Source organism: Sinohyriopsis cumingii, chromosome 15, assembly GCF_028554795.1.
Source record: "Sinohyriopsis cumingii isolate HCF-2022 chromosome 15, ASM2855479v2, whole genome shotgun sequence".
Classification (NCBI taxonomy): domain Eukaryota; kingdom Metazoa; phylum Mollusca; class Bivalvia; order Unionida; family Unionidae; genus Sinohyriopsis; species Sinohyriopsis cumingii.
Window position 1 is genome coordinate 27,417,991 of NC_142975.1, and position 11,059 is coordinate 27,429,049.

The 11,059-nt window shown below is 32.7% G+C and overlaps 1 protein-coding gene across 1 annotated transcript in view; it reads right to left on the reverse strand.

The window, feature by feature from the left end:
* Positions 1-10,815, reverse strand: part of LOC149781452 (uncharacterized) — a 35,913-nt gene extending 25,098 nt beyond the window's left edge. Inside the window, exons 1-5 of the mRNA XM_089935537.1 lie at positions 10,737-10,815; positions 7,995-8,078; positions 2,139-2,284; positions 908-1,036; positions 425-605 (exon numbers count right to left, since the gene is read on the reverse strand). Coding sequence (XP_089791663.1) covers positions 425-605; positions 908-1,036; positions 2,139-2,284; positions 7,995-8,078; positions 10,737-10,770 — 574 coding nt within the window. The 5' untranslated portion in view covers positions 10,771-10,815. The remainder of the gene's footprint in view (positions 1-424; positions 606-907; positions 1,037-2,138; positions 2,285-7,994; positions 8,079-10,736) is intronic.
* Positions 10,816-11,059: the final 244 nt, after the last annotated feature.

Sequence of the window (11,059 nt, forward strand, 5' to 3'; positions counted from 1 at the left end):
GAGAGAGAGAGAGAGAGAGCAAATGATACAACTGAGCTGATGTTCCATTTATATCCAAGCCTAGACTTTAATATTTATATGAATCTTTAATGATAGCTAATGTTACATTACAGTAACTGTAAACATCTGTCATGTCGTATACAATGTATTCTTTATATCTAAAAATATGTATCAAGAAGTTTCTTTTTTAACAGCCAGAGTTGGCCTGTGGAAAGCTCAGTGGGGCAATACTTGGCTTAAATTTAATATGCAAATAGGCATTATATCCATGATAAGTCATGCACTTTAGCCCATTTCACCATGGAAACTGGGACATGATGTGACCCAAAAAGCAATCTGGACACTTAGGCAGACATTAGCAGTGACATTCAAGATTTCAAGATTCACTGTAGGAAGGGACCCATGTACATAGATATACAATTACCTGCTGCTGAGCCATGTCTCTCCCCTTTAGAGTCCTTCTTGAAGGCATATGAGATACTAATGGACCTATTGCACAGGTACTGGCCATTCATGGCTTCAATGGCAGCATCTGAAGCTTCAAAACTGGCAAAGTTGATGAAGGCATAACCCTTGGAATTTCCTGTATCCGGGTCCCTCATGATCTGAAAATCACACAAGAAAACTGGAATTAAATGACAGAAATACAGCAATTACTGTTTGTTCAGTTGAAATCAGTGAAATGTTTGGATGCCTTCTTATGTTATGTGTTTAGGTCCAATATGTCAAGTTAGCAAACAGTCACAACAGTTTTGGGTTTCTGTCATGTCCAGCAAACATAGCAATTTCAATATTTCTGGTATGTATATGTATGCAGCAACAAATGAATGTGGATCAAAATGAGAAAGAGAATAATAATATATGGGTTCTGGTATTCATATATATGTCAGTGAATATTATTAAATACCTTTGGTGTCTGAAGAATCACTCCAAAAGCACTAAATGTATCATACAGCAATTTCTCGTCTACCTCTGGGTCCAGGTTTCCAATGAAAATATTGGCACCTACATCCAGGTTCTTCTGATGAGCAGAGGCCTACAAGAAATACACATCAAAATATTAACAATATGAACAGAGGCCTACAAGAAATACACATCAAAATATTAACAATATGAACAAAGGCCTACAAGAAATACATATCAAAATATTAACAATATGAACAGAGGCCTACAAGAAATACATATCAAAATATTAACAATATGAACAGAGGCCTACAAGAAATACATATCAAAATATTAACAATATGAACAGAAGCCTACAAGAAATACATATCAAAATATTGACAATATGAACAGAGGCCTACAAGAAATACACATCAAAATATTAACAATATGAACAGAGGCCTACAAGAAATACATATCAAAATATTAACAATCAATCAATATACCTGCAAATATCCATAAAAGACGCACACACCCATGATGTAACACACATACTACAGAAATTTCTGAATCATGTTAGCTCCACAAAAAACTGATAATTTTTAATCTAATTATTATTGAACCATCAACAAGAAAGCCATTAAGTCTTCTTTTTGTCTGCATTCTGTGCACACAAAAAAAGTTTCTGACCCAAAAGAATTTTATTGCTTAAATTCTTGGAAGCAGTTTTAGTCAATACCACATACCTACCCCAATTTCATCTTAATCCTTCTTTAGTTATAAAGTCAGAAAAGGCAACAGATTCAAATCACTCCAATATACACAAGCCACTTGTTCATTGTAATGCTAATGTTATATGTACAGCTTTACTGTTATCACCACTGACTGGAACAGAGTCATTCAAGTTGTAGGGTAGAGAGACTTACTATTGTTTTTGCTCTGCAAAATTTATAAAAAATTAAATTCCAATGAAAATATATTTTTTCCCTGTCTTTTATGATAGTTCTCTTCCAAATAAATATTAAATACATATTAAATGTCTGAAGTATATCTGGCATTAAGTTGTTGACTGTTTCATTCATGTTTGTCCCACCTCCTCCACATGATGGTCTCATATGGCTAATACACTACTGACTTGGTTGGCTATTTTACAATCTGATATATAGCATGATGGACCAGACCACAGTGTTATAGTGGGGTTTCATTGGAGTCTCATTCCATCTGCAAGAATTCATACATAATCCGCTGTATCTTACCTTATTCACTCTTATTGGTTTGCCATACAGTTTGATCATGTTCATGATCTTAATAGCATAATCAGCATCCTCTTCACCCATAAACTCCACGAAGCCATATCCCTGATGGGCCTGCGTCACTCGGTCCTTTGGCATGTGAACATTAACTGTGAGAGAAATAAATCAGAGCTTACAAGCTTCTTCAAACCTGGTACAGAATGTAAACACTTTCAAAACAGTGAGAATTATTAAATGTGTTATTCATACATATCATAAGGCCAAGATATACTAATGGATTTAGACAATAAATTTCAAAATTAGATTGTAGTCTGCTACCAAGTAAAGTAATCTAACAAATTCAGTGCCCATTGATCTAACATAAATTCTGTAGCCCATTACAATGAACTGTTTATAACTTTCTTTTAACTTGTTATCAGTCATTAAGCATTGTTCTACTTTACCATGTTTCATTGTAATCAATCCAAGACTGCTGGGTTAGCTGCAATAAATATGATGAAAGGACTGACGAACAGGAGGAATAACATAAACACCCCCACCTAAAACGGTGGAATATAACAAATAAAAATGGAAAAAGCAATCTACAATTGATGATACAAAATGTTTTTTCTTTCTCTTTGTTGGAAACAATATTTCTACTGATATAACTTTTGTAAATTATTATACTAAGTAAAACATACAGGACTGAACACTCGAGACATGTAAAATTAAAAGCAGAATTTGAAACAGAAATTTTATTCAGACGAATCAATGTCTGACATGTCTGCTATACGATCTCAACTTGCAAACTACACATGCATACGCATACATGTAGAAAATATTATTTGATTAATTGATTTTGGATTCCAGTGACCAATTACTTTGCTGCTGATCATCTGAAATCATGGCATAAGATTCGATGATGGTACAGATCAGCATTAAAATTGCAACATGTACAGTACAATGAAAGCGTGTTGAAACTTTCAGCAGATTACTGCTTCAAAAAATCAAACAAAACAAAAGTGATCTTTTTCTCCAAAAAATTTGAATCAGCCACTTGGAATACTGACCAGAGAAAGTTTTGTTTTGTATTAAATATGTTTATCACAGGAGATCTGGTACATAAAACTTAACAAGTTACAGGATGTAGACTGCTTTCTAAATAGAATTCCATTATTAATGTATCGAATTCAAAGATAATCACTGCTTATGTTTAAATGAAAGGGGTCATTTTTTTTAAAGCACAATATGTTAAGCATTGCTGGGGACTTAGACTATTCATTAATATACAATCAGGCAGAAAAAAACATATACCAGAACTAATGTACATTAGAATACACAAAGAATACTTTCCAGTAATGGTATTGCATGTACTATCTTCTCTGAATTTACAGAGTCTGTGTACTGGCCGAGAGAGTTTAAAGCTTGATGTTAATCCCTGCTGTGTTTCCGACTCTTCATTATTTCTACTGTATTTTTACTGTTCACCCTCATCAAAATCCCTTTGCAGATTCAAAAGAATTTATCTGTAAGAACTGTGCATATTTGACTCAGTAAACATCTGAACAAATTTCAACATTGGTACAAAAGTCTCCCCCAGAAAACTTATTGTTCGGTGTTTTGTATTGTTGTTCTTACATTTTTTGCAGCTAAATTCCAAGCTGAAACAGCACAATTAATGCAAAATTGATCTTTATTACTGATGCCTTGACAGTCAAAGAATGGTCACATGTCCAATGTACAACTTTGTAACATGGCAATAATGAATTCTGTTTTAACAAACTGCTGCAAAAAATGACATCATTTTGCTTCCAACAGAATTGCATTTCCATTAAAAAACAACTTTAATCACACATCCAATTTTAAAAGTGGATTCTTACATAATGATGCAAATACTTATAAAGTTTATCCTAATATACCCAGTCCTATGTGATAAGTCCTTGAATGTGCTCAAAATGTACAAGACTGCTTTTTTAAGTCTGGAATTTAAACATAGTTCTGAGAAAAACAATAGCTTTCAGTCTTCAAAACCAACACTGAAATCTGTTCAAATGACCAGAGCAAATGCACACAATTCTCCTAAACACCTTCTTTCAAACTCACAAAAGGATTGTGATGAGAATGAATGCAAAATCTCTATTAAAATCAACTCTAAACAGAAATCCAAATAGGAATGAATTTACTGAAAGGACTATTATTATTTACTTCATTCAAACAAAAGTAAAAAAACAACGTTTTCTTTTAGACACTTTCTCAGTTAGTTTATTCTACTTTTGGCCTGTACTGATACCTCTTGTCTGAGCCCTTATAAACAACTGCCAGAGTAAATGTTGCAATTCATTGATGGTATCGTACCAATTCTAGCTGAAATATGTCTCCAAGTTAGGCAGCTCTATGAAATATAAATGACACTTTTCCCACATGCCAAAATCTGAAAGTGACATCCTCTTTTGATGCTAATTATGTCAATATCATATGACAGTGTGGACAATAACTTGTCCATAAGTCTTGATTATTGTGGAACATTGACTTTAGTCACATCCCTGTACATTCAGAATACAGACTCTCTTAAAGATGTGCAATACACATCCCCATGAACAAGTGTCATGTGATTACGGACAATAGGTACCACTATTTAAATATTTGATATTCCTGCTCAGAGAGAGGCTGAAACTGCTAAGTCAAGCCACTTCAGAAGTTCACGTTATGAAAAATTCTCATCTCACAAAGAAATAATCCCTCAAACTTTATTCAGATTTGACCAAATGTTTGGCAATTTAAATAAATGCGTCATATGTCATCAAAATCGGCATATTCCAAGCTTTATTTTGCTACCAAATTTATATATCAGAAACGTTTATAAACCAACCACCACAAGCATTGAATTTGTAAAACATTTGAATCTCCCCATGTTGACACTGTCTGTCATATTTGATTTTTCTAACAGCTGATAATGATGTTAACTTTTCCATAACTGATATTCCAAAACTAAACTTATTATTAATTTTGTACAAATTGGTGTGCCGGAAGAACATGCTAAAATGATTTTTTAAAAATAGTTTTTATTGTATTAATGCTTGTTGTAGTTTAGACAGTATACAGTCACAAAATGAACATGCAAAGCATAGACTTTTGTCCACTATAAATAGGCTCAAGCTGTCGATGATGTAAATATCTTAAGTGACAAACGGTCATTGGTTTTAAAATATGTTCAACTTTATATTATGTTATTATATTTGTTCAAATTGTGTAATGGGACATTGTCTTATGAAATAATGATAAAAAATTGCATCACTAACAGGCAAACGCAAAGTTTCAGTATGACAATTTTTTTAATACTTTGACGAGTGTAGAAAAGTAACTACACGCACACTGAAAGTGGGTTCTTAAATTCCCAATGCATTGATAACATTTGATAGGAGCAATAATGTTTTCAAAATACAAAACAAAAAATACAAAGTTTGAAAGTGATAAATTATTTAATTTTGCAGGTATATGATATTGAAACATTAGTTCTAAGTGAAAGATAACAGCATTCCCTGGTCCATTCTGCAAGGAGCTAAATTTAACATCACGGGATTTAGAAGATGAAACCATCTTGAATCCTATTCATGAAATTAGGTCTTGCAACATTGTTTCAAAGACAATTATGAAAAAACATTGCATTTTTTTTGTTTTCGAAGTTGTACATGCATATGAACTATTATTACTAATGTGATATATTTGTATTAAGTTAAATGTCATAAAAATTTTGAAGTGTTGATATGATATTCATTTATAAATGAAAATATTGAAGTTGGACAAGAGATTTAATGACAGTAATTTCATAATAATATCTCAACAAAATAAAAAGTTATACCATTTTTGATGCAAAGAACATTTTACTTCAGTTCCATGTCTGCCACATAATCTTAATACCTTTATATAGGTCACAAATTCTAGAAATTTGTAAATATTTTGGAAATTAAAAGTTGCATACCTTTTTTTCTAATAGAGATATTTTTAAAAAACTGTTTTGGAATGCTGTTAAACAGATCTATATGAAGAAATAAGTGTTTGCAATTTCAATATCAGAAAAATGACAGGGGTTGGTAATAACTGACATAACTATGATTCTGACCATGATGGTGACTGCACTTCCACATGTAGCTTTCATGCACTGGCTATTCTGCAGTTTTACTGAAGCAAATCTGGATTTTACCAATTAACCTGTTTACCTGTTCTATAAACATAAAGACTAAAATTAACAGTAAATCCAGTATAATTATTGCTTTTTTTTAATATAAAAGAGATTATGTCATCCTGACCATTGGTACATATACAATATACAAAAGATCACATTATCCTGTCCATTGTTACATATACGATATATAAGAAATCACATTATCCTGTCCATTGTTACATATACAATATATAAGAAATCACATTATCCTGTCCATTGTTACAAATACGATATATAAGAAATCACATTATCCTGTCCATTGTTACATATACGATATATAAGAAATCACATTATCCTGTCCACTGTTACAAATACGATATATAAGAAATCACATTATCCTGTCCATTGTTACATATACGATATATAAGAAATCACATTATCCTGTCCATTGTTACATATACGATATATAAGAAATCACATTATCCTGTCCATTGTTACATATACGATATATAAGATATCACATTATCCTGTCCATTGTTACATATACGATATATAAGAAATCACATTATCCTGTCCATTGTTACATATACGATATATAAGAAATCACATTATCCTGTCCATTGTTACATATACGATATATAAGAAATCACATTATCCTGTCCATTGTTACATATACGATATATAAGAAATCACATTATCCTGTCCATTGTTACATATACAATATATAAGAAATCACATTATCCTGTCCATTGTTACATATACGATGTATAAGAAATCGCATTATCCTGTCCATTGTTACAAATACGATGTACAAGAAATCACATTATCCTGTCCATTGTTACATATACGATATATAAGAAATCACATTATCCTGTCCATTGTTACATATACGATATATAAGAAATCACATTATCCTGTCCATTGTTACATATACGATATATAAGAAATCACATTATCCTGTCCATTGTTACAAATACGATGTACAAGAGATCATGTCATCCTGTCCATTGGAACATACATGTCCATCCATCTGACTGACATCTTCCAACTCCCCTGCAATGGATATGCACAATACGTGCCTGCAGAGTTGTAGCAAGAATGGTAGATACTTATCTATTTCCACTGCAGTGCTGCAACGTGGAGCAAGCACAAAGGTGATAAATTGCCCCACTGTGATGGATGGAGAAAACTAAAACTATTTGAATCTTACATAACTACTGTCAAACATAATTTTGTATAGCTTAATTTTAACTCAGTAAAACATATCCACAACATACAATTTATGTGACAACACATATATTGTATAACGATATTTCTATAAATGTACAATAAATAAATATTTAATGGATTCAGTTGTCCTGCTGAAAGTTTTGTTTACAAAAATAAATGCTATGTATGAAATACATATTAGCTAGAGGCACAAAATGATATGTCATACCACAAAGTACACATATTTCCAGTATTCATGTGTTTACTAACTACCATAAATTCATTCACAAGTCGAGTCCAACTGCAAACTGCACAAATCCAAATTAACCATCACATAATGTGCCAAGAGAACTGGCTTAATGTAGTGTATTAGGATTAATGAGTAGAACAAACAATACAGACCATGGTCTGCCAGTGCATTATGCAACAGCAGATTGGAGTCTATGTTGCTTGGACTTGTACTTGACTTATATAAGTGAGTATATATGGTAATGGTACTTGATACTTACCAACAGGACCTGCTTGTAGGAAAAGCTCCCACAGGATTGCCTCCGAGACTTTCTCATCCAAACCTCCCACATATACAGTGGCATCTAACACAAAGAGAAGCAATAAAGCAATTATTATGTGCGATTCACAGGTCACATAGTATTTACAGTCTATACTCAATACCATACTGTGCTTACACATAGCATATTTTTTGTTCCTATCAAAAAATTAAAAAAATAGGCATGGATTTCGATGTATTCAACTTTTTTTTATATACCTCATTCTCGCCGATCACATTTTAGCCACAGGTCCATTATTATTTCATTAACCTGAATTTCATTTGACATAGTCAAACAAAGTATTGGTACATAAAGCCCTCAGAAAAATTCACACATTGATAAATAGGTCAAATTTACACATCAATAAATACACAACCATGATCATTTAATCCTATAGTAATATAGTACTAAGGATTTTACTCTTGCACCTTTTTTAACATTCACATTTTTTAAATAAAAATCCTTTACACGGCAGTTACTCAGACACATAATTTCCTAATTTTACTATAATAATAACAGTGTATTGGGGACACCTTAATGCATCTGGGCTTTTACTCTGATTGTCTCAGCAAAAGCTATCTCACCATAAGGTAATAAACCAACAAAATTAAATCTTTAAAACAGTCTCTCTTCATGAATTGTTATTGTTTTTGTTGTTGTTAATAATAAGAACAATTCACAATGAAATAAGGTGTTCTTCTGAGAACGATATAATTTGCCCTTTTCTTGTTAAAGTACCTCTGTGAAGGATAATTACCATGTCTTTTTTGATTATGTGGGAAACATTAAAGGGTTCATGCAAGTGAAGAGGTAAATAAACTCCATGGGTAAATTGGTTTTGAAGTTTATGTTCATTAGATCCAAGAAGGTGCTGTAAGACAATGACAACTGGTGAAGTGATGTAAAAAGATCATGAAGAGTCAGGTATCAAACTTTGAACAAATCTTAATTTTAGTTGTACAATATAAGATGTATACATGATATATATGTTTTGGTGCAATGTTTACTGCCTAAATAATGGTCTTGTATATCGTGTTCCCAAGTCGGCTGACAGGAGAACAAGAGGTAACATTTTCAGGAATATCTCACATTTGGCAGCCCACATTGACACTCTTCCAAATTTAAATCTAATTGATTATACTTGTTTTGCTGTCTTTTTATCCTGATGTAATCAAAATCTGACAGTAGCAAATGGATACATTTTCATGTTCAGTTCAGCTGGTTGGAATGTGAAGGAAGCTGGGAATACTGAAATTGGATGAAGTTGAAAAATGTTTTTTTAACGAAAAAAAAATACTAATACTGAAGAAAGTGTTTTGATAGCTTCATTTTGTTCAAGATAATTTTATCATACTTTTAACCAATTTTGGCATTGCCCGCTTCCAATGCATTCCAACCAACTGAAATGTAGTTCAACGGAACCTGAAGACAAGTCCATTTGCTTGTGTGAGAATTTGAATTTATTTGAAAAAACACAAGAGTAAATACAGTCTTCCTAGTCCTACATGCATGACCTCGATGCTGATATTTATGTTTTGGGCATCTGGGTCTTACTGCCTAACTAACAGCGCTGTGTAACATGTTTTGATGTCGACTAACATTGTAACAAAAGTTAAATTTTCAGGAATAACTCACAACTGGCAATCAATAAAAATGCTTTCGTACACAGTAAAGTCATAATGTTTTAGTCAGACTTTACTTACTCTGATGTCTTTTCTCTAATAAAGTCTAATTCTCACAAAATGGACCTGTTTTCATGTTTTGTTGGCCTACATTTCAGTTGGCTGGAAAGCGATGAAAGCAGGGAATGCAGAAATCGGGTCAATTTTAAATATTATTCTTTAATAAGCAAATAAAAGAATGACTACTGGAACTGTAAGCAACGTTTCATTTCATTCAAGAAACATATCCCCCACATGAACCTACTTCGGCATACCTCGACTACCGTCGCATTTTAACAAATTCAAATGTATGTCAATGGAACACGAAAACGTATCTATTTGCTAGTGTCAGATTTTGAGTCCACCAGGATAAAAACAGCACAGTAAGTATATTAATTACATCAGTTTGTGGAAGACTGTCAATATGGGCTGCCAAATGTGTGAGATATTCGTGAAACTTTGATTACTTGTTCCGATATCAACCAACATCAGAACACACTAATACAAGTCACTTATCTGGGTAGTAAGATGTTACACTAAAACATAAATAACATGTGATACTGATATTCTTTCATTGTATGACTACAGTCCGCTTAAATCAACAGGACTATATTTTTGTGGAAAAGCTTCGATATGTGCTGTATATGATATTCTTCAGAACTTGGTCGCTCGTTCCGATGTCAATCACAAGGCCATTATTTAGGCAGTAAGATGCAGCACCATAACATAAATAATATGTGATACGTCTTACATGGTAGGAGAGAGTCGGTGTATATGATAGCAGGGAACATGATTTACGGTCACCTAACGGAGAGAAATTTTGTAAATGTTTGGACACGGTGAAAATTTGGTTATTATTTTTACCAGCTTCGATTAACCCTATCCACGAAAATAGGTTTCAACCCATGGTAAGCTATCAAAGCATGAGATATATCGAATCTCTATAGATAACCTACTAATATAAATATACTGGAATATCAGCAAATTTTGCGCAGAATTAACAAAATTTGGTAATATTTATCATCAGTTCATTTCTGAGCACCTTGATTTCTCTCTGCTATTGGACCTGCTGCCATTCCGACGCCATGCGAACGATACAATTTCCGGATTTATTGCACAACCAAATTAACCTAACTAAATCAGTTCCGAGACGGCATGTGTTTGTTAAAAAAAGAACCGGAAGGATGTTTATTTATTTATTTATTTCGTTTAAATGTCTTTTTTTCTTTCACACAAAATACATGTCTACAAAAGTCTGCAGAGGATTAAATGTATTTGAATCAGCAGCAGCGAGGGTGAACAGTCCACTTGCTGAAAAGTCCATTTTATGAAAAATAAAGCTTCCTACAAAAATGAAAAATATAA